Source organism: Malania oleifera, chromosome 9 (genome assembly GCF_029873635.1).
Source record: "Malania oleifera isolate guangnan ecotype guangnan chromosome 9, ASM2987363v1, whole genome shotgun sequence".
In the NCBI taxonomy this organism is placed as follows: domain Eukaryota; kingdom Viridiplantae; phylum Streptophyta; class Magnoliopsida; order Santalales; family Ximeniaceae; genus Malania; species Malania oleifera.
In genome coordinates this window covers 70,844,096-70,871,826 of record NC_080425.1, presented here as the reverse complement: position 1 = coordinate 70,871,826, position 27,731 = coordinate 70,844,096, and the positions used below count along the sequence as shown (strand labels likewise).

Below are 27,731 nucleotides of genomic sequence, written 5' to 3'. Positions count from 1 at the left end.
TTATCACTAATAAATATTAGTGACATCTTTATCAATGATTGGTTTTTAACAAATCAAAAAATTTGACGAATTTTGATTATTAGTGATGGTTTCGTTGGTTTTGCAGTGCAAAAGTCATCAAATATGTAAAATATGATGTAATTACACGGTCTATGTGTCTAACCTAATAATTTCTTAGAACTAAAATTCTAAAAATCATTATTGAGAAATTAGTTGCCACATACATAGGCTCGACATTAAATCGAGGATGATTGGGAAGCGTCCCTAACTACTGTAATTATTGTTATTTTCATTATTAATTTCATTATTAAAAGAGTGGTTATAGGCCATAACTATGTCTTCATTGCATCACAAAAACTATATCCAGAAACACAAAAACCTTAATATCATTTCCTGAACTATATATTTCTTTTTAGTGTTCTTGGATCCGTTTTCAGAAAGGAATTTTTGGAAATGCTTAACCCAAGTTTTGTGTATTCTTTGTATCCCGAGTTTTGGGATTCAGAAGACTATGTTCAAAACCTTAACCAAGCAGGCAAAGTTGTACAAAATCCTATTTGGGTCTTTGCACCCTCTGAAGGGTTTAAGAGTTGGTTTCAAAAATCATTTGACCTACTTATATTTTGTTAGTGATAAAAGATGGTAAATTCTGAAGAAACTTCTCCTGAAGCAAGTCAGTATTGCAGATCTCTTGTTTGATTATTTAACTGTGACACAATGCATTTGAGGTCTTTAACACCAGCAATTTTTGGAAGGACTCCCAACCAGTTGCAGTCCAAAACATTTTGCCTTAGCCTCATTGTATGTGTTGAGAATTCCACTTGTGAGGTTGTACCACATTGAAAAAAGTGAGTGGATGATAAGCGCTTATATACATGGTTGGTCCCAAGACCTAATAGGCTTAAGCTTATGGGTCAAGTTGGTGCTCAACCATGTGTATCAAGCACATTATGGACTTCTTTGGTACTAACAATATGGGAATCCAAATTCAACTCTGTGTTGGAACTGGGACATGCTCAAAGAATAAAATAAAATTCTCATATCTTAAATTTCTAAATGCACCAATTGATGCAACACTTCTCTACACCGGTAGAATTGAAACAGAACTTGTTCAGAAATATACCCATGTGCAGTGTGCTTTTTCAAGTATTTGCAAACAGAGGCAACTCAAAGGTAAAAGGTACCTGTAGGAAAGTATATCACTCTGTTAAAGACTGATAATCTACATATTTATACCATTTCAACTCTACACTCTGTACCTTGACTGGGACTTGGGGGTGGGGTGTTGATTCTTTCATGAATGCTTCAACAAATATATGGTTAGACCTCTTTGCTCTGGATGTTACATTGCAGCTATATATTGACATAGAGTATGCTCCTCATTTCCTGTTCTCTGGTTGGAACGACTATGATGGTTTGTCTACCTTTTGCGCTTGGACTTAAGGGAAGTCACGGATTGGGAGTTGCTATGCCAGTTGCGCTTCCTTTGGTTGATGAACCAATTGTTGATTTGCTTCAGCTGCAAGCCCGTCTCCTCGACAAGTTTTGCCTTGTCATCTTCCTGCAGGTATTGTATAAAAGCATGCTTGTTATCAAAGTTCAAACCAAAGTAATTTGAAGTAGTAAATGTTAGGTCCTGTTGGAGGTTATGACTAGACAAGCATGATAGTTCGTATGTTTATCAAATAATTTAGCAAGAAAAAAATAGCTGGGTATAACTGTGGATCTGCAAGGTTATGGTAAATTGACCAGCATCCCAGGATAGCTGTTGGCTTCATGAAGGACACAATGAAGAAAAACTTCATGGAGAATCTTTGGAGTTACGATGTCAAGAATTCCTGTTCAAATAAAACTACGGCACCACTAAAACTCAACTAACTATATATACACACATATGTATATGTCATCTCAATAGGTTTGTCTGGTGACAAAAATGATTATTTTGGATTTTAGCAGGGGGCCAGGGGTTAAAATGGATAACCCATATAAGGACAAATTCTCTTTACTTCCAACTCAGATTCAAGTGTTGCCTAGATTTTAGAATTTTTTAAGTTTTCAATCAATTTAGAAATTTCTTGTCATCATATGAAATCCTGTCAAGTAATTCAAAGATACTGACGAGGAAGTTCAAAAGTTCTGGATCTTATGTCAATTTTGACCAGAAATCAACGGATCAAATAAGCATATATTGTTTGGCAGTGGCTAGAATAAGTTAAATATGAGAACAAATCCCTTCTCAGCGGGACTTTTCTTGCCTTGAATTTTGGACAGGCCTCTTCATACATAAAACTCAAAAAGTATAAACTTCGATCAACATAGAACAAAATTTTGGAATAAGTTGACTATGAGGATTTGTAGCAAGTACTTTTCTCTTGAATTTATGATAGCTCTCTTTACAGATATCCGTAGCAGCATGAGATCTCATTGAATAGATTTTTTTAGAGCAAGAGATCACTGTGAAAATAGGCTTGGTAAGTTGGTTTTGGCTACATAGTGAAAGCTTGCAAGGAGGATTCTATTTTGAAACTCCGTTGCAACTTCATCAAGAGTCATTCTTGAATAAACAGGGAAGCATGCATTATGTTTATTTAAGTTCTGTTTATTGTGTTCCATTGTATGTTTTTTGAACCATATCACTTTTTTTTTTAGCCGGGAATGAAAACTTTTATTTGTTAACCTACAGCATATCTGGCTGTAAATTACTATTTAAATGGTTCTCTGATGAGCCTTGAGCACATACCCTGACAAATTTATGTTTCACAACATATGAAGACATCTAAACAGTTTTTAGAAATAAACAAAGCAGATTACTAGAACCATTTGTGTGGATATGAGGGTGATGAATTTGGTTGCTCACTGTTGGGTATGGCCACTTTGAGTGCTGCTGCCACCAATTCTTCAACACAGAAGTTGTGTCACCTGGTAATTTTCCAGCCCTTCTTTTTCGTAATATTTCCTCCCTAACATCTTCAATTCTGGACTTAAAACCCTGCAGTGCAACGAGGAAGTTGATTATATTCTACAGCTGTACTTAGGCCAACAGCCTTGGGCTACACAATGGGGCACTTCAATCCCCCCAATGAAAAATAAATAAATTTCAAAATTTGAACCATACACCATCAAGATGAAACTCTAGTATTCAAACCTTTGGGCTGTCTAAGGGACAGGCCATGGTTCGATCAATAGATTCATCTCATTCAGAACATTGACCAGTGGTGCTTTGTTCTGTTCCGCAACAGTTAAGAACATTACCTGCTTCAGCTCGATCTTCAGTTCCTGCCTAACTCTCTCCATCAGAGACCTCTCAGATTCTGTTGGAAGCAGAGGACCGAACCCCATCATGTCGTGCCCCTCAGCACCTGATTGATCTAAAGAGAAATCCATCTGCAGGTCATCCTCATCATCTGACATTGTTGCACCCGTTCCTTCACCCAGAGTTACTCCTGGAAAATATTGATCGGGGAAAGCCTCACTAAGCCATTGATGAAATTTGTGAGTTACTTGGGATATTATGATTAAATAATGTATTTCAGATGGTCAATTTCATGATGGTTCTGCATCTCCTTTTTGATCGATCCATAAAAATGCATTCCTTGTTACAGCTTCATAAAAGCATTCTGGGAATATATGAAACTGGGCATTTCAAAATTGACAAAATGTGTCTAAACATTTTCTTTGAAAAGGTAATAATGTCTCTTTTAACATTCCCTACGTTTTAAGCTATGCAGAACAACCTTCTCTACTTTTCTTTCTTCTTCTTAGAATTGATGCAGAACAACCTTAATTATATTGAAGGGTGATTAAATGGTCTTGATCCTTTGATTTGAATTCATTTGATCTTCTCAATTGCTAGATCAGCGATCAAGCAGCTAGTTCCGGAGTCTCACCCGCATAAAAATTCTTCCACATTTCAGGCAAATTCATCAAACTGACCCAGACCTTTAACAATAAATATGAACTCCATCAATTTGTTTTACTCATGTTCTTGAAATATGCCCTTATGTGAGTCAATATAATGCTGGCTTTATGCAAGTTCAAGAAATCAGTATCTGATCCCCATATATCCTGTTATCTTTCTTTTTCTTTTCCTTTTTATATTCAAAGGACTCAGTCCGTTCATGCAAAAATTGGAACACAAGATGCATCAAGTGGTACTCTTTTTGGGTGGAGTTTGATGCCACATGGCATGAATGGGTAGTGAAAAATATGACAATCCAAAGACAATGCTAGTCTTGTCATTCAAATCCTATCATGTAGCAAAAAAGTAAGAAACAATGAAATTTTGCAACATGATAGAATTTAAATGACAACACCAACATGCTTTAGGTTACCATAAATGAGAGGACAGTAAAAAAGAAAAAAAAAATAGAGAGAAATAATGGTCCAAGACCACAGAAAATTGGTGGAATAAGCCAAAGGATTTCTTGTAGTGTGCTAAAAATATATAGCCTCTTAGCTTTTCTGCAACAGCATGATTTGTTGACTAGGACCATCTATTTTTCAATGGTTATAGGACCTATTTCAATTTCTGCTACCGACCAATGCAAATATTAAAAAAAATAAATCACTTTAAAAATTTTATTAATTCATGCACCACCATGGTCCAATATTAGAATCAAAACATAAATTATTAATATTAAATGAAATTACATGTCTTGGTTATATTAATGGACCATGATGGTTTAGAAATAAACTTATTTATATCCTGAAAATTGGATTGATCAATGAGATGGATTCAAGGGACTCTCATTGCCAAACTTTATACTTCAGCCCATGAAATCCTTGGGTTAGGAATATGAGTTTGGAAAAAGATGAGAAACCCTCTTGAGTCCTATAATCAATATTAAATTTGATAAGTTGATTCAAGGAGCCAAATTCATGGCATGTAGAAACATGCTTCCTCAACAAAAAAAAATGCCCAAGTAAATAAAGTAAGGCGCATTTTATTACGCAATAAAGAAAACATACAAAAAGATAACTTAATCCTAAGGGATAATCCAACAATTAAAGTAAAATTGTAAATCATTACAAGTATTGAATTGTTTTGCATATTAACCAGTGGTTCTTTTGTGGTGTAGGAAGAAAAATGTTGAGAGAATGATTTTAAACCTATCCTAATGAGAAAGGGATTGAGATCTTGCCCAAAAAATTGACCTATTAGGTGAAGGTGCGGGTAGACTGATCTCCAACCTATCTTTTTTGCTCACCCTAAGCGTTCCAAAGGCCACCAGTGGGTTCTTGACAAGGTTTGAAACTGGATTGGCTATCATATCATTTTGTCACAAGATCATGTTCTCATGCAAAAGATCATTTAATTAGCTGCAGGTATAATAACTTATTACTCCCAAAAATCCCCCCAAATATCCTACATGGCTATTTTGTGGTGCACAAAAGAGAATGTTATTATATGTCATGTTTGGTTTGCGGTAGGAATTGGAGTAGAAAAAGAATGAAATAAAAATTTGAATATGAAGTACGATGAAATTAAGTGATAAATTCAATTTCATTCCATTCTTATGTACCAAAAATATTGTTAATAGAAAAGTCGAAGCTAACATGCTAGACTCTCATAAAAAAAAAAAAATACTAAATATATCAATTGCAAGAGGAGTCAAACCATCTTGCATTTTCCAACACCTTACTTGCCCCTTTGTCTTTTTAGAGAGGTTTAGACTTAAAAACTCTATTTTAGAGCAATGTACTGCCTCTTGTTGTGCAGCCTAGACTCAAAGTACATGCTCAATAAATCAAAAAAGTACCGTCCTTGCTCTTTTGAGGATTCGTGCAAATCACCTGGGAGCCTAGCATTATTTTATATATATATATATATATATATATATATATATTTGCATCCAATGATATTCTACGTCATTTGGAACTTAATTAATTCACCTATTATAGGGACATTTTTGTAATTTTTATTCTCCTTTATATGCTAGATTTGAATTTGTAAGAGATTATCTAATAGATGACTTGTGGGGGTTATTTGGCATATGATTTGATTGGCTTTGATATCACTTAATTTGTCACAAAATTGTATTATGATGCTAAAAAAAAAAAGAAAAAAAAAAACACTGGATAGGTGAAAATATTGAGGACTTGTAATGGATTATTGACCTCAACATAGAATTTGGAAGCAGCCCACATCATTATAATTCAAATTGAAGTATATACCCCATGAATTCAAGTGATAATATAATATCTTATAATTATTGGACTCTAAACCTCACGTGAAGCAATCATTCCTTACCGTATTTTTTAAAAGCATCATCTATCCTATTAGACCCGAAAAATCTTAACCTGCAATTTTGGCTGTCTGACACTCCATACACCCTCATTCACTTTGCTAAGTCCGAAGGGCAGGCTTGTTTAGTTTGAAAGATAAGCAACTCAACAGTGGTCAACAGTGAATGGAAGACCTGGTGCATACAAAGGCTAGCTAGCCCAAGTTCTTCCGCTATTGGGCCCTTAGCTTAGGCAAAGCTAATTAAGCCACACCTTGGGCCGACAAAGGAAAGGGAGAAAACCAAAAACAAAAGAAGGATTAAACTGAAGTTTTCCTATATTTTGTCGTCCATTAGTTTAATACAACTTGTCTCATAGTGTTTTCTAAGTAATCTTATCAAAACCTCCTCCATTATGATGAATAAATAAGGAGAAAGTGGTCCCATATGATTTCGCATTTGCTATATGCGGATGATATTCTTATTTTTGCAAATGGTGGGAAGAGATCTATTAGAAATTTGGTTTACACTCTAAAGATGTGTGAGAAGTGGTTAACTCAAAAAATCAGTAAGACAAAGTCAACGTTATTCTTTTCGAAATACATCACTCCTACTCGGAAACGTGGTTTATTGAGAATCATGGGTTTCGTGGAAGGTAAATTTCCAATTACATATTTGGGTGTGCCTTTGGTTTCTGAAAAATTGACTTCCAAGACCTTGAAGCCTCTTGTGGAAAAAATTAGAAAGAAAATTGTAGGGTGGAAATCTAAGTTGCTCTCGCAAAGTGAAAGATTGATTTTATTAAGACATGTGTTGTCTAACATGCTTATACATTTGATGTCTGTTATTAATGTTTCTCAGGTCATATATTCTCGCATCAACTCTCTTCTTGCTAATTTTTTTATAGGGAGAGATGAAAGGTAAAATGAAGATTCATTAGCGCTATTGGGGGAAAATTTGTAAACCTACCTCGGAAGGGGGTATGGGCTTAAGAGATATTAAAGAAGTTCAGAAATCTCTTCTCATAAAATTTGCCTTCAGATTACTCACTTCTAACAATCTATGGGCAAGTTTTTTTAGGGTTAAATATTGTAGAAATGATCATTTATTAATTAGGAAGGAGAGACCAAATGACTCTCAGTTCTGGATATCAATTATGGCCATCATTCCGAAAGTTATGGATAATATTAAAATTTTGGTGAGAGGTGGGTACTCTTCTTTTTGGTTCGATAGCTGGCTGACATCAGACCTGTTATCTGTGAGCACTAAGGATATTTCGAACAAGAAGTTGTATATGAAGAATTGTTGGCTGAATAACAATTAAAACTCTAATTTATTATTAGAATTGGTTGGTGTCGATAAAACAATGGAAATTTTGCATAATGTGTCAGCTGGTAAAAGTGGGCAGGATATATTCATCTGGAAGTCTGTCCTTGACGGTAATTTCTCTACAAAAACGGCATGGGAGGCAATGAGGAGGAGAAGTGATAATTTTGTATGGAATGACTGACTTTGGCATTCTTTATTGCCCAGAAGAATCTCAATGTGTTTATGGAAAGCCTGGTTCAAATGCTTGACAGTAGATGATAGAATTTAGGCCAAAGGAATATCGATGACTTTAGCATGTGATTATTGTGTGCAAAGAAGTCGGGAAAATACTGATCTTATTCTTTCTTTAGGCGAGGTGGCTTCAGAGGTTTGGCGTCGGGCTAGTGTGGTGTTGGGGATTCCTTTCCAGCGGCTCCTTCCCTAGAAAAACAAAATTACAAATTGATTCCACTATGCTCGAAAATCATCTATTGAATGTGTTTTAATCGAGCTGATTTCGTGTTTGATTATGTGGTACCTCTGAAATCGAAGATGCAAAGTGAGAATGGAAGGAGTATATCAAAGTGCAGATCAGATATGGAGAAGTGTTCGATACTTGGTTAGTTCTATAGCTGAGAGTACTAATTCTTTTAAAAAATTTAAGAAGTCAGACATTACGATTTTGAAAAAGTTTCAAATTAAGCATCAAGGAGTTTGCGCTAGGCTTGAAAAAATTATTTCATGGGTTAAACCTCCAGTAGGGTGGATAAAACTTAATTGTGATGAGAACTGTAAGAGCAATCCGGGTACTTCAGAAGGTAGAGGAATTATTCGAGACTGTCATGGCATGGCCAAAGCGGCTTTTTCAAGATATTTTGATAATTTTACGAACAATAGTATGGAATTAAAAGTAATACGGGAAGGAATTCGTTTGTGCAAACGACTTCATTATTTTAATGTGATTATTGAAAGTGACTCGCAAATTGTAGTTGTCTGGCTTCAGAAAGGTAGATGTACCTTGTGGTATCTTTGGAATTTTTAGGAGGAGCTCGTGGCGAAATTAGAAGGAGTGAACTTAATGGTGATACATCAATATAAGGAAGGCAATAGTGCGATTGATTTTCTTGCTAAAGAAAAGCAATGTCATCTACGAAAAACAACATCTTTTACCGTATTCTCTGAAAGGTATACTTCGGATGAATAGGTTGGGTCTCACTTTCGTTCGTCGTTAGTTCAGTCTATTAGTTTTCATATTTCTTAGTTCAATTTTAATTTTCAAGAAGTCAACATATTTTCATCAATTTTTTTTTTCAAAAAAAATTAACATTTATATGTCTACTATAAAACATTATATTTTTATGTACTAGCAAAAGTTTTGCCCTTTTTTAAACCTTTGATTGAAAATTTTCAAAACCAACAAAATAAAATAGTTTAAATCGACTAAGGTTGGTTTAAAAATTACATAGTGTAGTTAATAGTTTTTTTTAATTACCAAATTCATTGACAATTCAATTTGACTAGATAATAAAGGTGATCGATCAAATAACAAAATCTCGAGCACACATATATCTAATGCTTTTCTTTGTATCAAAAAGAATTATGTAGCTAATTGATCAATGTAGTCTAGCTAGTTTTCAAAAACTTTGACATATGGTATAAGTACATTAATTCTTTTGGATGTTTTAACTTTTGAGCACATGAAATTTATTTGATCTATTCACTCTCCAATATTTGAATAGTTTTTATAGTATCATATGGAGATAAGCATGGCTTAGGTTGAATAAAAAAAAAGAATTAAAAATGAAAACTCTTTCCCCTTTTCCACTTCCCCAAGTTTTTTTTTTTTTTTTTTTCTAAACAAGGGATATATCAAGTTAAGTCAGTTAACATAATGGAATAATTAAACTTGATCAATATTATAATTGTTGAACTCAAACTTAAATATGAAAGTTCTTAAAAATTGAGTGTTGTGCAAATTAATGCGTGTGGAACCGATCGTGCAATGCAGCAACTAATGATGAACAATATAGAAAACTCAATCACACAGGTAATAAGAAAAGCAAATAAACAATGACATAAGAATTTAAGTGGTTCGGAAGAATGTTTGCGTTCACGGGAGCAAGAGGCGGCTGAAATTCACTATCTGCCAAAACCAGGGTTACAACATTGTATTTATGCGAACCCTACACGTATAAAGGGATTAAAAAGTTCCCTAAATACCTCGGTATCAATCCCTGAAGGATTTGCCTCCATATCCCCAACCTATTAATCTTCCCAATTCAAAATTCAAAAATAGTGTCAAACAAAACCGTCGACGGTTTCCTTCTAAATTAGCTTATGTCTGAAATCGTCAATGTAACCATTGATGGACTATGGAAAATCGTTGACGGTTTCTTCCTGACTTGGCCTTTACTTGAAACCATCAATGTAACTATCAACTCACTATGCAAATTGTCGACGATTTTCTTCAGACCAGCTTCCTTGTTTTCGTCAGCATGCTTTCTTTATACACGTGTTCCGCTTGATATGAGCCACATATTACAACAATCTCTACCTTGGCAAATATTCACCCCTTAAGAGAAAATGAAAACATAATCCGCAGCTCCACTTGGGACAATAGGTTGTGACGCCTCCTATCCAGCATCTAGAGACATTAATCAAGTCCAAGCAATGCTTGAACTTGTCTGTGGTAACATACTTTGTCAATATGTTTGCTACATTATTAGAAGTGTAAACTTTCTCAAACAGTAGTTTACTAGAAGAGACTAATTCCCTAATTATGTGAAACCTCATATCTATATGTTTGGTCCTTGCATGATATACATGGTTCTTCACTATATAAATGGCACTCTGACTATCACAATGCAGATGAACTTCACCTTACTAAATACCCAGCTCCTTGACCAATTATGTAAGCCACAAAGCTTCCTTGACAGCCTCAGCAACTGTCATATACTTCGATTCAGTAGTAGATAGTGCAACTAGAGACTGAACCGTAGACCTCCAATAAATAGGTCCTCCCACAAGGGTGAATACATACCCTGTGGTAGACCTACTGTCATCCAAGTCCCTTGCATAGTCTGCATCCACATATCCCATAATTGAAAGATCACCCTATTGTCTCCCAAACATGATGGCATAGTCTGTAGTACCCCTTAAGTATATGAAAATCCACTTGACTGAATCCCAATGTTGTCATCCCGAATTTGAAAGAAACTTGCGGTTCACATTGACAACTTGTACTAAATCCGGTATTGTACAAATTATAGCATATATCAAGCACCCCATTGCACTAGCATATGGAACCTTTGACATGAATTGAACTTCATCATCTGTCTTTGAGCACTGAGCGGTAGATAATTTAAAATGATTCACCAATGGTGTACTCACTGGTTTTGCATTATCCATACTGAACCTCTCCAACACCCTCTCAATATAGCTATGATGAGACAAGCACAATCTCCTAGAAACTCTGTCCGTGCGAATCTCCATCCCAAGAATCTTTTTGGCCGCACCCAAATCTTTCAAGTCAAATTCTTTGCTCAACAGGGTTTCCAACTTATTAACCTCAGTCATACTCTTCGCAGCAATTAACATGTCATCCACATAAAGCAACAGAAAAATAAGTGAACCATCATCAAGGATCTTCACATAAACATTGCAATTATACTCACTTCTCTTGTAATCAATTTGGATCATATAGAAGTCAAATCGCTTGTACCACTACCTCGAAGACTACTTCAACCCGTAAAGTGATTTTCTCAATTTATAGACCAAGTATTCCTGTCCAGGATGACTGAACCCTTTTGGTTGTACCATGTAAATCAGCTACTCCAAATCACCATGAAGAAACGTTGTCTTTATATCCATCTGCTCCAAATACATATCAAAATGCACCACCAATCCTAACACTATCCTAATGGAAGTGTGTCTGACAGCATGGGAGAAGATCTCATCATAATCAATCCCTGTCCTCTGTAAGTAATCCTTTGCTACTAGACAAGCCTTGAATTTTTCTCCTTCTTTTTCTGATATTGCTTCTTTTTTCCTATACACTCATTTGCATCCTATCACTCTCTTCCTATCTGGAAGTTCCACCAACTCCTATATTTGGTTCTTATGCAGAGACTCCATCTCCTCTACCATAACACCCATTCATCTACTTTTCTCTTGGTTGTGCACTGCCTCTTGAAACGTAGTAGGATTTTTCGCTACTAGTAATGAGTACATAAGAAACCAGATCATCAAATTCATACCTAGAGATGGCCTGATAGTGCATATGGGCCTGTCTATAGCTATACTATGATGTTTTTAGTCTCTTGAGCACCTAGAACTCCCTACATTCTAAACATTGTCATCTCTACCATGCGCCTTTAGCTCCACCTGCACCACATGCTCATTGTTGTTGTTGTTTTTTGGCACCTATTTCTCTTTTTCCTAAGTACACTGCAACATGAATTTATCATCAAAAACCACATCTCTACTGATCACCACCTTGTTTGCCTTTGGATCCCACAACTTGAACCCTTTCACCCCTTTCTGATATTCCAGAAAGATACGTTGTCCAGACTTTACCTCAAGTTTCGATCTCTCCTCACTAGAAACATACACGTAGGTTGGACTTCCAAACACTCTCAAACTAGAGTAGTCTACCGCACTTCCTGTCCACACCTCCTCTACTACTTTCCAATCTAGTGCTACCCTTAATTAGTGATCTGTCAATAAAGAAAAAATGCATATTCACTGCCTCAGTCCAGGAGTTCTTTGCAAGCCCTGCATTCAACTTAAGCCACTTAACTCTTTCATCTATTATTTTTTTCATCCTTTCCACCATACCATTCTATTGTGGTGTCTTGCATACTATGAAGTGTCTCCTAATGCCATGTTGCTCACACAACTCCATGAACTTTGAATTTGTATACTCAGTACCATTGTCAGACTTAAGGCATTTGATCGTCCTCTCGATCTGATTTTCTACTTCATCTTTCCACAACTTGAACTTGGCAAACATCTCTAACTTGTGCCGCATGAAGTACACCCAAACCTTTCGTGAGTAGTCATCGATAAAACTCACGAAGTACATATGTCCTCCCCATGATGCTACCCTTACTAGGCCCCAAAGATTTGAATGAATATAGTCAAAAATTCTTTTTGTCTTGTGTGTGACTGTCTTGAACTACACTCTATTATGTTTCCCAAGAACACAATACCTGCAAAAATTCAGCTTGCATGTTTTGACACCCTTCAAAAGATTTCTCTTATGAAGTTCCATCATCCCATGCTCACCCATATGCCTTAACCACATATGCCACGAGACAGTACTATCTTAGTCAAACCCTGCAGCTACAACTCCACCTACAACTATGGTACCTAGTAGTGCATAGAAATTTCCTGATAATTTCTACTCCTTCATCATGGTTAAGACACCTTTACTCACCTTCATTACCACGCTTGCAGACATGTTATTGAACCCATTACAATCTAAAGTGCCCAATGAAATCATATTCTTCCTTAAATCCGATATATGCCTAACATCTCACAACGTTCTAACAACACCATCAAACATTTTAATTCTGATATTCTATATTCCGATTACTTTGCATAATGCATCATTACCCATCAAAATAGAACCAAAATTTACTAACCTATAAGTGGTGAACCAATCTTTATTAGGTGTCATGTGATAGGAGCACGCCGAATCTAGGACCCAAGAATCCATAAGATGATCTGAACTAGATGAAATTGAAAGCATATCACCATCATCGCTCTCTGAGTCTCCTTCTTCCACTAAATTTGCAAATTTTGATTAACCCCCTTAATTTTCTACATTCACCTTCTTCCTTTTTGGACAATTTGGTTTAACCTGCCCCTTTTTTCTGCACTTAAAACACCATATGTCCTTCCTCTTCCTGGAATTTAATTGAGATTTACTCTTACTCGGTCTACTTCAGAATTCGCTTCTCCCACGTTCCTGGTTACCCTTCACAACAAGTTTTTCACCTTGTAGATTCTCATCATTGGCTTTCTTTCTCTAATGAAAACCTAAAAGAACACTTGTGATCTCCTCCAATTCGAGAGTTTCCTTTCCCCACATCAGAGTTGCAACCAAAATTTCATACTTAGGAGACGCATGTGAGGAATTCAGCAGCATCAACGCCCTGTCTTCATCTTCAAACTTCACATCAATTTGCTTCAAATCACTAATGATCTTGTTGAACACATTGATGTGTTGGTTCAAATCCAAACCCATTGACATCTTAAGACCATATAGTTTTTGATTAAGATAAAACTTGTTCATCAATGACTTGGACATATACCAACTTAATTTACAGTTTCAACCAAACTGTCATCGGTAATTCCTCATCCATGACGTGATACATCACATCATTAGGAACACAAAGCCAGATAGTCACTACAGCCTTCGCTTCCAGTTCCTTTCAACTCATATTGTCCATGCCTTCCGTTGCCTTTTGTATAAGACTTTCACCATACCCTACTGCACTAACAAATCCTTAACCCTCCTCTACCATAGTTCAAAATTTCCCAATCCATTGAACTTGACAAAGTCGAACTTTGCATAAAAAACCCCAATCATTATAATCAATTGCTCTGATACCAATTATTGTGCAAATTAATGCGTGCGGAACCGATTGTGCAATATAGCAACTAACGATGAATAATATGAAAAACACTATCACACATGTAATAAGGAAAGCAAATAAACAATGAAACAAGAATTAAAGTGGTTTGGCAGAATGTCTACGTCCACGGGAGCAAGCGGCAACTGAAATTCACTATCTATCAAAACTAGGGTTACAACATTGTATTTATGTTAACCCTGCACTTATAAAGGGACAATAAAGTTTCCTAAATACCCCTATATCAATCCCTAGAGGACTTGCCTCCATATCCTCAACCTATTGATCTTCCCAATTCAAAATTAAAAAAAAAAAAGCGACGAACAAAATCGTCGACGGTTTCTTCCTGACTTGGCCTCTGCCTGAAACCGTTGATGTAACTGTCGACTCACTATCAACCCATCAACAGTTTTCTTTAGACCAGTTTCCTTGTTTTCATCAGCATGCTTTCTCTGTACATGTGTTCCACTCGATATGAGCCACATACTACAATATTGAGCTGGACTCAATTAAGATCAATTTGATTCTAAAATAATAGTTAATACAGATATAATATATAATATTATATATATTATATACATTATATATATTACTATCTTATATATAGGCTCCTTTACAATTGTGAGTGGTCTTGTAAAACTCAAACTCAACTCATCAAGGTAATCCAGCAGCTTAAGCTCAATTTGAACTCAAGGAGTAAGTCAAGTTATGAAGTGAGTCAAGTTAGAGTAACTTGTGAGTCAAACATTTACTTACACCCCTTTCCCAAGTCATCATACTATGCTGAATCAAAATATAAGACAAAAAGTTAAGAACTTATTACTTGTCATAATTATTTAAATGAAAGGACTATGACAATCCAAAACTATGACACATGCTTACTAGCAAATGGAACAAATCAGTCGCCATGCATGAATTAAATCACTAGGGGCCAAAAAAACAACAAACGACATAAATAGTGGGGCTAAGTAATTGACACGGGATGTATCTAAACACACACACATGTTTCTGTGGTTTGAAAGAAGTAAATTCTTAGTTATCCAAAATATAATTTATTTTGCCTATAAGTGTGTGACTTAGTGGCAGGAGCTGACAAGAGACTAAAAGAAGACATCAATTCGATTCCACTGGGGACATCTATAAATTATTCAGTGCTAGTTTATGCCTAGCATGATCAGTTCACCTCGGGGTTTGGAAAGGAGGTAAGGTTTCGAAGGGCTCCAACCACCCCAAGTTCCTGATCATCAAACAAAAAAAAAATTAGAAACTTATTTCCACATTGCGTCTCAACCCTTCTCATGTACTCTATGTACCCTTAAAATTTAACCATCATGGAACATCACATTATTAGCAACCATAATGTCTAATTTGGTAGGTTGTTTTACATTAAAGCATTGTTCTACAAACTAGATCACACATATAGACAATGCAAGTGCTCCATTTCAATTACTATTCCAAAAAAAGTCAAATTTCTATGCATATATAAACACACATGCACTAATTCTAACTTCAATAGTTTGAAAAATATGGCCGCATATATGCCCTCTCTATGTGCATAAAGAAATGCCCTCTCCATGCAAGGAATTGGTTGAATCATTAATCTTGTGATAAGATCATATCATGCAAGTAGTAAATTTCTAAATAATTCTAACTCCAAAAAAGAAAATTATTGAAGAAATTCATACATTTGTACGTCAAGTCTCTCAATATGGATGCAATTAAGATCATTGTGGGTTAAAACTTTCCTAATTTTTATTCATGTTGTCTATGCATCGATGTCTTACCTACATATTGATTGTGAGTTTGGAAACGACTATCAAAAACAATCTCCCAATTTTGCAAATTAAGAATCAAAATCAATATATTCAAATTGAAAATTTACCACTCACATGCGAAGGCATCTAAGGGAAATATTACGGGTTAAATTGAATGAGATTATGTGTATTATTGTGGTAGGTTAAACCTAAATTATATTTTAAAAAATAATTAGGATATATTAATATTTATATATATATATAATAGACTAATGAAGCAAAAGAGCCAAGACAGTGTTTATAAAAAAGAATACTATAATAATAAAAGTGTTCTAGAAACCCTATATAATAATAATAATAATAATAATAATAATAATAATAATAGGTGTATATATGGAAATTGCAATAATCTAGGTCATATGGGGTTGTTGGGCGGGTGCTGTTGGTACTAAATATTGTTGCCCTGTTCCTCAACTAACGACCCTCCTAACTATAAACTATTCTCCTCTTCCCTCTCTCTTTAATAGGCGGCATAGGGCCCACTCCTCCCACCCCTCTCTCTCAGTCTCCGCCAACACATTTTGACAAGAAAACCCCTTAATCTTTTTTTCTCTAATTAAAATGATTATTGTATATTTTCTTCCCACCAAACGCATCAACAAACCTCTAAACTTATAACACAAACATTACCAATCTTTTAGAAACGTCTCCAAATAATTGCAACCCCCAAAAAATAAACGTAGCTGGAAAACACACACGGAAGATTTTCCTAGATATCATACACATCTTCTAAGTATTAATTAATCAACCAGCTAATATTTATGTTTTATATATGTATGTTAGAGATTAGCATGAAATAATTAACTCTAAAACACGTAATTAGTTAACATTTCAGAAGATATATCTCCTGCTGTACGTCTCTGGATAGACATGGGAGAGTTTATATGAGAGAGAGAGAGAGAGAGAGAGAGAGAGAGAGAGAGAGAGGTAATAGTAATACCAGTGATAGCCTGTAAGGTCTGCTCGATCTCACGGCAGGCCATGACGGCTTCTACGGCATGGAGTCGGACGTGCTGTTGAAGTTGTTCTTTGAAAGAGCACAAGACTAATAGATATTGTGACTGTTAACACACACACCACAAATATAATTAATTAATTACATATCTGCTCGTGTTAATCATAAAATTTTAGAAACAGACGTCTCTCTGTGTGTGTGGCTATAAAATATACTTGAAAATACAAGGAAAATACAAAAGGGGTTTTGAGAATAAAGTCATGTTAATGCTCAAAACAAGCAACAATTAAAACATGAACTGATTATAACACAAAAAATAATTAATGGGTGCTCGAAAATAGAAGAGAAAACAAATGGGTGTTTGAGATTGAACCCATGTTGTACTAAAGATAAAACGAATTAAAGCAACCAAAATACATTTATGAAATAAAAAGTTTACTAAAATAGCAATGGGTACATATTAATTTGAAAAGAAAGATTAAAAAAAAAAAAAAAGCAGCGTGCACAAACAAGTTAAATGGGGGCAATTATTTAGGATTAATATAAATTAAATAATACATCTGTTCATACCATGAAGTTGTCAAGGTCTTGCCTGTCATGGGGAGAGAGGGAGGTGTGATGGTGGTGGTGGGAGGCGTAGGAGCGAAGAAGATGGTGCGAGTGGGAGAGCTGAGCGTCGATGAGCGGTAGCTGGTCGATGGGCGTGGCCACGCGCAAGCACGCAACGTGGGCTGCAAACAGCTGCTCATACAAAGGGTGGGTGGCGATCTCCGCCTTCAGCTGCCGCTGCTGCTGCTCCTCGCCGCCTGCAGCCACCGACACCGACAGCTCTCCCCCTCCCAAACCGCCGAGTGCACCACCACCCCCCGCCATCAAACCCAACCCCCCACCTTCTTGCATTTCTTCTTTGTATGTGTATATATGTCTGTATAAATATAAGAATCAAATGAAATCAAAGATGATGATGAGGACAAATTTGAGGGGAGGGGTGGATGGATGACGATAGAGAAAAGCAGAGAATTATGAGAACAAAAGTAGAGAGGCAGGAGAGGGTCTCTAATTATATTTATATATATATATATATAGTGGAGAGATCGGTGGGCGAGGGGGCTACTGTAGAGATTTTGTGAAAATTTCTCTGGCCGGTGATGATGAAAATTATTAGAGAGAGAGAGAGAGAGAGAGCGCGCGTACGATTTGTGCTGAAGGAGGAGAGGGGAGGAGGGTGGGAAATGAATAATTTTGGTATTGGGATCTGAGACGAGGGACTTTCTGCAAGCGCCTCTGAGGATATGCAGATTTTACATGTACGCAGAAAGAGAAAGAAGGCAGGCAATACCGGCCAAATTATAAAGAGTTCTGATAAGAGAGAGAGAGAGAGAGCGAGAGAGAGGGAGGGGCTTTGGGCTGTAGGTGTTGGCTAGAGAGAGAGAGAGAGGTATAGTGTGTATAGGCTACTACTGCAGAATCATTACTACGAGAGGACCAAAAAAAAAAATTAAAGGGTGCTATATCACGTTCAGGTAAAGCTGTATCGGTGTCCTGACATTTCTATTGCCTTTTCTTATTTATTTATTTTATTTTGATAATACTGAATTTTTTTAATCCCTTAATTAGTTAACTACACAGTGTTGATTATTAGATTAAGCTAGTGGCTGCTTAATTTTTAATTAGGTATATAATTTAACTTTGTATACATATGTTCATACATATATGCACATGCCAATGTGTCTGTAAAATTATTCTTATTTTTTATAACTCTATTTTTATCAATCTTTTAAACTAATGAAAACTTTTTATTACCTAATGCTCTTGTAAGCTGCACACTGAGTATTAATAATTTTTTTTTATAAAAAAAAATATTATTTGTAATGAAAATTTGAATATTTTAAAAATAATAAAAAATATTAAATAGAAATAAATTTTGCATATTAATTTTTTTAAATTAAAAAATAAATATAGCATGAGTACTAAGACTAGTTTGTTTATTTAACAATTCATTTTTTATTCAATCAAATTAAATATAACATATATATGAGACTCAGAAAATTTAAAAAAATTAACATGTATAATTATTAGGATAAAAAAAATGAAAATTGAAGGAACTATTAAACGAGTATTTTCTTATATGTCTCAAAGCTTTTAACATAACCAATATTTTTGCAATAAATAAAAGTATGCAACAAAGAATGGGCAATGATAATTATGAATTAATTATAAATAATTATGAGTTAGTTGCACGATACGTAATATTATTTTTTTTTCCTATATTATCTTTACTATTTAATTTAAATTTTATAAGTATACTTATAAAAAATTAATAAATGCAGATATTAAAAATTTATTATTAAATGTAAAAGAACACTTTAATTTGCACCTCGTTATAAATTAGACTATAAGATAAATTACAATAATTAAGGCGGTCTGATGGTAGCTAGGTAGATAGGGTGGTCCACATTTTTTTTAGTGGATGTAGCACCCTCATCGATGAGGACAATAATATACATATAAATTTATAAATAAATAATTTATATATATATAGTAAGCATAAGCAAAGACCTTTGTCGTTAGTTATCTCTAAGGTTTTTGTTCACATCAAGCGAAAGCTCCACCAAATCAAACTAAGGACTAAGGTAATATAAAATTACGTTTTACGCTCCATGTTTATGCTTCATGCGGTAGTGTCATTGACTTTTCCAATCATGCAAATTTAAATATTTTCTTCAACAGAATAAAAAGGAAAAAATATTTTTGTTGTGTTTTATTTTATGTTCAAACTTAATTTAATAGTTTATAAAATTTAATTCTTTTCTCATAAGTGATTTATTACGAATTACAAACTAAAAATAAATTTTGCTAGAGGACCATATATAGAAAAAACCATTTCTTAATTAATTAATTTCTCATTTGAATTAGTATGGTGATATCGAATTTAATGAATGAATACCAAATTTAAGGTAGGATTCGGTAATTTATATACAACATTGGGTAATTTTGAATAATTTTATTTATATTTTATATAAATTTAAATTCCAAGCTCCTCCCAAAATAGCGTAGGATAATTTGGTATACTGATTAAATTTGTGGAACTTGCTTTTTGATCTTTCCTCTTTCGTTAACAAGTTGTTTGGATACGTTATTTTTGCGATGGGGATGGAGTTGTTTATATTGCAGGAAGAGGAAATGGCAGAGGCTGCGTGCATGCATAACGCGCAGATGTGCACATTGGCTTTTCACCTAATGCATAGCAGCGGATGCTCCTATGACATTAACATATATGAGAATTAATAATTAGGAACAGAGCGAAGGCAAGTAGAGGAGGAGGAGGAGGAGGAGGAGGGTGGTGGGGAACAGTGACAGCCCAACCCTCACCCCACTTTCTTAAATAACAAACATACAATATGGGTGATCGCAACTCATCATCCCCTTCTTTCAAATCCCCTCTTCCCTATTCCTCTATACACATGGAGTTCCACTGAAAGTTTGCATCGGGTTTTTTTGTCGAAGTATAAATTCATTTTCAGTCTTATATTTATTTTTTTCCATTCTAAAGATTTTAACTTAAAATCTTTTTGACAGGTGCTTTACGTATATATTTTATATATGGAGATGGCTGAGATAAAGAAAGACACAACTTAAAGGATCCTGGTGGTTGAGAGTTAGGACACAAATGACTCCCCACCAACTCTAGGTTAATGCATTGGCACGAGTATGGAGGGCTTGCTTTTATATATGTATACAACTAATTTAATTGCCGATTGGATATATTCAACATGCATGCACTAACTCTCTCTCTCTCTCTCTCTCTCTCTCTCTCTCTCTCTCTCTCTCTCTCTCTCTCTCTCTCAATATTATATTAAAGTCCAACCGGGCCAGCTCAAGTGGTAAGGGTGACTTGTGATTTTGGTGATCCTAAAGTCACGGGTTCGATTCCCCTTTCACGCATTACTCCGCTGAATTACCAGCGGTGCATCAATGGGCAGCGGCTTTCACCTCCCCATCCCACACCTCGGGGTTCGGCGCGATGGTGGCTAGAGTTATTGGGTTATCAATATATAGCTTGAGTTTTTGGAAAATTTGATTTTATATAGCTTGTTTTTGAATGGATGTTTCTTGCAAGCTACGTACGTCCCGGCCTATATTGCAATATTAACAAATAAGTCTTGTCATGTTAGGAAAATTACTCCCATTGCATATGTCTATTTATACATTAGTGTCGAATTTAAGCAATAAATAAATAAATAAGTCAGAGGAAGTTTTGAACCTATTTAAATGCAAGACTAGTCTCTGCTATGAGAGTCACACAATCAATATTGAAGAATAACTTAATTTAAAAGTTTGAGTCATTAAGTAAAGGTTAATTAAAGAACAATTTTTATTATTTAAGATGTTCCATCATGTGCAAACTTTTTAGGCTGCAAAGTCGTACAAAGTTTAGACACGTCATTTTTACCCTAGCTAGCTATTTTAATATGTATTAAAAAATCACTCAACCTAAATGGGTAAGCGAGCTATTAGAAAAATCTAACAGTCAATCCATAGAGGTGTTCATTAGGAAACTCGAAAATCCATTGTTTACAAGGAAACTCATGCATTTCTTTACTTTTATGTGGAAATCTTGCATTGAAAGGTAATCAATTATACATATAAATCTATTCTTATACCAGCATATCTATCATTTAATTTTATTTATTTATTATTTTAATTTGTCATTATTTATTGAAGTAACTTATTGCTGATTTATAGACTTATAAAAGTCATTACTTTTATCATAATTGTCATTATTAAACTATTTCTTTTTCTTGGTTTTTGAGTGTTGAATTCATATTTCAAAAGTCTAAGTTATTAGTGTCATTCTTAGTTTTTCATACTTTTGGCTTCTTGACTTGTTGCCTTTTAAAAGTTTATCCAACTTTAATTTTTTAATTAACTTCACTTGAACTCCTTTATACATGGGCACATTACTTGAACCTTGTGAACGTTTAGCACCAAAAGTTCCCTACTCACTAATAAGTTAAGATATAGCCCATTCATTTTGAGGAAGCTCAATTCTATCGGGAGTGCGTTAACCATGTATGACGCATCCAATCATTGTGTAAAAGGTGCAAATTCCAAGTTTTAGGCCTTATGGGTGGGCCTAGCTTTGGCCCATGTTTTACCTTTTGACTACAAATTACTTTTCGGTCCATTGGAGTTTGACTGGATCTAGGCTCACTAACGGGAGGCAATCCATCTCTCGTCTCATATCCTTTTCTCAACCCTCTCAAGATTCAAAAATTGATACCCTTGACATGAAAGTCTCAAACTCTGACTATTGGGATGTCTTGTAGTGATTGATAGATACTAATTACCTATTATTATCTTTCTTTGTGCCTATTTTGAGAGTCTTTTTAGCGAGACTAATTCATTATTGCAATTATAAGCCTCACGTATTTGTAGTTTCTCCTATATTGTTTCTATAGTTTCTTTGTGAAAACTATGTAACAGTTAATTGACTTTGAAGTCGTTTTTGCTTCCTCAGTGCACAAGTGTAGGTGCAAGGAGAAGGTGCAATTGTATCCCAAGGATGGTGATCACATATACTTTTCATAGTGAACAAGGGATAAATCTACTCTAAGAGAAGTGCATGGAATGCCTCAATTTGATCAATCTTTTTTTTTTTTTTAAATTCCTATTAGTTGCATTTTGGTTATATCTATTTTCCAAACGTTAGGATAGATCATTATAGATGATCCATTGCTGACAACAAAATCCTTTTCCAACACATTCAAAACCAAAACCTACAAGGATGTGCACACACTTCAATAGGTGGCAAGAGAGGCACTTTCTCCTTATACTTCCTTAGGGTAACTATGAGAAGAACCTAAGGAAGCTAGGGATTAATAACTATGAGAAGAACCTACACTACTGCTAGAACACGACAATAATGTGCAAGCATGCTATATCCTTAGGACTATATTAAATTATCTACAAAATATTTATCATTCACTCAAAGAATTAACCAAATAAAATTTATGAACCATTAAAAAAGAACTTCAAAATTGAGAATGTCATACGTAGAAATTCACCATACATGCATGGAATTTTTTGCATTGCATGATAAGAATGTACAAATGCAATCTAGCAAATGTCACAGACTATTGGAGGACATTAAGAATGAAGCTCCCTAATTCATATGTGTTTGGGGTGTCTAGTTGAAAAAAAAAAAAAAAAACTCAAGTCCTAGTACTATGAGCAATAGCTAAAACAAAAGATAAAAGTTATATACTGAGAGGATACCATGACACGTGCACATCATAGTAGATGACAAGATTGACTGTGAAGGATAAGGAGCTATCTAAGGACAACATAGTTGAATCAATGCCTGAATGTCAAAAGGTGAACTTCAAACAAAAAGCAACAATAACAATAAGATCTGACTTCTAACCTAAAACCCATAACCCATTCTTCAAGAAGAAAAGAAGTTGTTATGTTTGTGAAAGACCTGATCATCGTGCCCCATAACATAGACACATGAAGAGGAACAATAAACATCAATGTTAAACTAATTAGCAAAAACGTAGTTGAAGTAGATACTATAATTGCAATTTACTCTTTAATAGAATATGGTTGTGAACAAGAAGGGCTAGCTGATAGATTGATTTTGGTGCTACTTGTGGAAACATCTATGGCAATGGAAATACATTTATCTCTAATACTCATATATACGAAAGGGAAGATATTGTATTCATAGGGAATTGAAGTCCCCCTATTATTATGAGAAAAGAGAAGGTTTTTCATAAGCTTACTTCTGGAGAAGTTCTATCATTGTCTAATAAACTTTTTTCATGGTATTTAAGTGAACTTTTTTATTAGTGTCACTTATTTGAAAGATTGGAGTGAAGGTCACATTTGGGTTTGATAACCTTGTCCATATAAGAGTAATATGATTCTAAATAAGGGGGTATATTGTAGTCATGTTTTGTTCATTTTGAATGGACTTGAAATTATAAATAAAAATGCATATATTTCTTTTACTTTCTTAAGTGATTTTATTGATCTATGTTATGATAGAATAATTCTGGCATGTTAGCTTATAATATATCAAGAAAATTGAAGAAACTAGCTTGATTTCTTTTTTTGATACATTATAAGATCAAATGCAATGTTGAAACTAAAGCTATTTAAAAGACACGTAAATCAATAGATATTGGAAATAAAATACTAAATTGGATTTGTATAGATTTAAGTGCAAGCACGCTATGGCTTGAGAAAGATGTTAGACTTTTGTAGACTCCCATGTTGCACATAAGGTTTTGAGATTGTGTATGTTTTGATAGTGTAATATTGGTGCCCCTTCGAATATGTATACTTACATTATTGGAAATGCATTATTTCATTATGGAAATTTGTGTATGGTCACGAGATTATGTGTGTTTTGACTTATGTAACATTAGTATCCCTATCAAATATAACTTTTTGCACAGCTGGATATGCATGATCTCATTTTGGACCATTATGTTGGATGGTGGTTTCTCATGTTTGATATTCTTTGTTGTGACTACATGTTGTGTATTTTTAGTTCGGAGATTTTTTTTTTCGTTTCTTTATAAAACTTTAGTTATGTACTCCATGCCCCACAAATGCCCTATTTTAAAATTTAACTCATATTAGTTGAAATATGAAAGAGAACAATAATAGACAATTAAAATAGCTTCCTAATCAAATCACTCTTTTACCGTCACAAATAAGAATAATAAGTAAATAATCCTCTTTTTTTTTTTGGCATTTTAATGTTAAAGAGAGAAATAATAAGGTGTTTTTTCAAAAAAAAAAAATAACTATATATTTTTTAAAATATTAAAGAGAAATTTAAATAACTTTTTACTAAGCATCCGTTAAGGAATACTCTTTTTTTATAACCCATTAATTAACCGTATGAATCCATTCATAAACAGATTAACCTAACAATTCATTCATCTCAATCTATTGATCCGTTAATGTGGTGGATGTAGGCGGTGATGTAATTAATACAGCGCCCCTATGACTGGAACTCAGAGACAGGGAGAGAGAAGGAAGATACGGCGTTGTCCTTTTCATTCAATACCCACCTTTTCTCACTCCCCTTTTTTATTTTTTTTTATCTTCTATTTATCAGTAGTACTCTCTCTCTCTAAGGAAAAGATTTGAAGAAGGTGGGGGGGGGGCCTTTCCTATAGGCAATGGTCCAAGTCCAACAACAGAACGAATTACAAGTTGCATATCTGTGGCACCAATACTATTCCACAAAAATTCTTTATGACCAAATAATTTGAGATGCTTTTTATTTTAAATCTACAAAAACTGATATTTAAAAACTATGGATCCAATCTAATGGTAAAATTCATATTTTCAAACCCCGCATAAAAATGAAAGAAAAATATTAAAACTCTATTTTCATACGCTTCCATAATTATCTTCCATCATGATATTTTCATTTGGGTCCAGGTTTGATAGCCACCACGGTTTTGGTCTATTGAGCATTAATTAATGCTTCTATAATTTAGTGAAATTAAATATTCAAAATAAAAGGTAACAAAAATAAAATCAATATTATTACTGTGTGTTGAAATTTCTTTCATCTTTGATGGTTAAAATTTTTACCATTGAATTAAATTAGGTACATATTTTAAATTTTTTTTTTTTTTTAAATATGACTTCAAAATTGTTCCACACCTAAGTTAATAATATAATAGTAATGTTCTTGAAATATCTATTAAGATTCTTATGTTGAATCAAATAAATTATTACAACCCAAACCAAATAAAAATGTATAATTCTTAAGAATGAGACCCCTAAATGTGTTATTAATGGAAAGTATTCTTTATTTGCTTAACCAAATGAAACATAAATTATTAAAAATTACCTAATTTATTAAAATCATAATATATATTAAAAAAAAAAAAAAGCATTAAAGGTAAGGTAAAGATGGAGTAGATGTGAGTAAAGGGAGACGTAGAGACAGTTTGAGATTGAGTAGTTGTAAACATGCAAATGCATTTTGAAATTTTCTAAAATATATTTTGGAGCCTGTTTTATCAGTTCATCCTTATTTGTTAATGCCCCCAAGTAGGTAATCAAGAAAACTACCAGCTTAATAGAAGTATGATAAAGAGAGATACTTCTCAAGGGAAAAATATAGTCAATTATTAAATGCAAATCAAACACAAAAATACTCCAGAAGATTTTGCTGACCAAGCACCACATGAGCGTTGAAAGAAACCAAACTACAATTAAATAGATTGTAAAACACTAAATTTTTAAGCAAAAACTATTTGCCCTTTAAAAGTACTACTAGCACCCCATATTTTTTTATCACCATGGATCTTCATGGACAATTGGTTTTTCCTCTAATAATCTTTCCTTTGATAAACTCATGGTTACTTATTGCCACCCATAGTTCATCACAAATAAAAGGTTTTCATTATTGAAAATTTACATTTGAATTTTATACTCCATGATTGTAGTGTTAAAGTCACGTTAGATGCCCCACATTTTCAAAAGCTTTGGAATATAAAAGAAAGGAGTGAAATTTGTTGTTGCCCAGTATACGAGATTTTCACCAAAAGGGACGCCTGCCCGCCCGACCATTTTTCCATTTTACAAGGACACAACAATGACCCCTTGGTACTTTCACCATTGCAGACTGATGCAGAGAGAGAGAGAGCGAGAGAGAGAGAGAGGGCCACTTCCACAATCTTAATTGTAATGACAATCCACTTTTTTGCGCGTGGTGTGGTGGTACAGCTTGCAGGACCACATGCAGGCAAAGTGGTCCTCCACACCAAATTGAGTTAGAGCCATCCCCTCACCCCTCTCATAACTCTCTTAAATTTCATTTGGCAGAGAGAGAGAGAGAGAGAGAGTCGTGATCTTTTTTTTCTTTTTTCTTTTTCTTTTTTTTTTGAGGAAGAAATTTAGTGAGCCCCTCGAAAATCAAAAGGGGTCTAGTTGAAGAAATGTGGACCTTCTCCCAAAAGTTTGAAACTAGACAGTCAGATGCACACCCCCCCTCCCCAAAAAAAGCAAAGAAAAAAAAATTCTGATGGAGGGAGGCTTCCAACGCGGTAACATATGGCTTATTATTTACAGCCGAAAATCACACCATTTACAACAAATGAACAAACTTGCCTTCACATAACTGTACACTTGTCTTTGGTTTTGCCATCTTGCTTGGCAGGCGATGCTGAGGTCCTACTCCCACTGCTTTTTGGCACCTGCATCCACATTGCAGCATAAGCAAATCATTACTCGCTCTTTAACCAACGTACCATGCTTTGCTTGCTCCTTTTAACATACACCTAAGTACCAATTTACATTTACAATATGATTTATATTGCAGAATGAATCCAACAAAAAGAAAAAATCATTCCAACTGCACTTCGCTGCATGATTGCAAAGTCACTCTCCTTTTACTCCCATCTTCTAGGTTACCATTATTAAGAACCACGGGGGAAATTGCACAAAATCTCATTTACCCATGCATCTAATCAATTTTCAAATCTGACTAACATCCCAAAACAATAAGACTAGACAATTCCCACAGAAACATAATTCCAAAAGAAAAAAAAACAAGGGAAAGTTTTTCTTCTGTTTAACTCCCAATTCAGCCGTGAGAAAGCAATACTTTTTTCCCTCAAGAACATCGGTACCCTATATAATACCGTACATTCTGTACAAGGTTTCTTATAAACAATGTGTGTATATGCATACCATTTAATTGCAGAAACACCCAGCTAGTCCTTCCTGAAATAAGGGGGGGGAAAAAATATAC

The 27,731-nt window shown here is 34.5% G+C and overlaps 2 protein-coding genes across 3 annotated transcripts in view; both read right to left on the bottom strand.

The window, feature by feature from the left end:
* Positions 1 to 1,021: 1,021 nt before the first annotated feature.
* Positions 1,022 to 18,361, bottom strand: LOC131164548 (homeobox protein HD1). 2 transcript variants are annotated; one of them, XR_009139280.1, is made up of 7 exons: positions 18,134 to 18,260; positions 17,510 to 17,864; positions 16,925 to 17,045; positions 3,253 to 3,443; positions 2,858 to 2,989; positions 1,260 to 1,561; positions 1,022 to 1,184 (listed from the first exon to the last, which is right to left on the bottom strand). XR_009139280.1 is itself a non-coding variant. In XM_058121823.1 (6 exons), exons 2-6 carry the CDS (start codon positions 17,837 to 17,839, stop codon positions 1,421 to 1,423), a joined length of 915 nt encoding a protein of 304 aa, XP_057977806.1. In that variant the 5' UTR covers positions 17,840 to 17,864; positions 18,134 to 18,361; the 3' UTR covers positions 1,022 to 1,420. The 2 variants fall into 2 exon arrangements, 1 of the variants encoding a protein (XP_057977806.1); XM_058121823.1 differs by having other exon boundaries at positions 1,022 to 1,561; positions 18,134 to 18,361.
* Positions 18,362 to 26,875: 8,514 nt separating this feature from the next.
* LOC131164707 (uncharacterized) overlaps positions 26,876 to 27,731 on the bottom strand; it is a 36,172-nt gene continuing 35,316 nt past the window's right edge. The window contains exon 12 of the mRNA XM_058122116.1: positions 26,876 to 27,174. Within this exon, the coding sequence (XP_057978099.1) occupies positions 27,091 to 27,174 (84 nt within the window). The 3' untranslated portion in view covers positions 26,876 to 27,090. The remainder of the gene's footprint in view (positions 27,175 to 27,731) is intronic.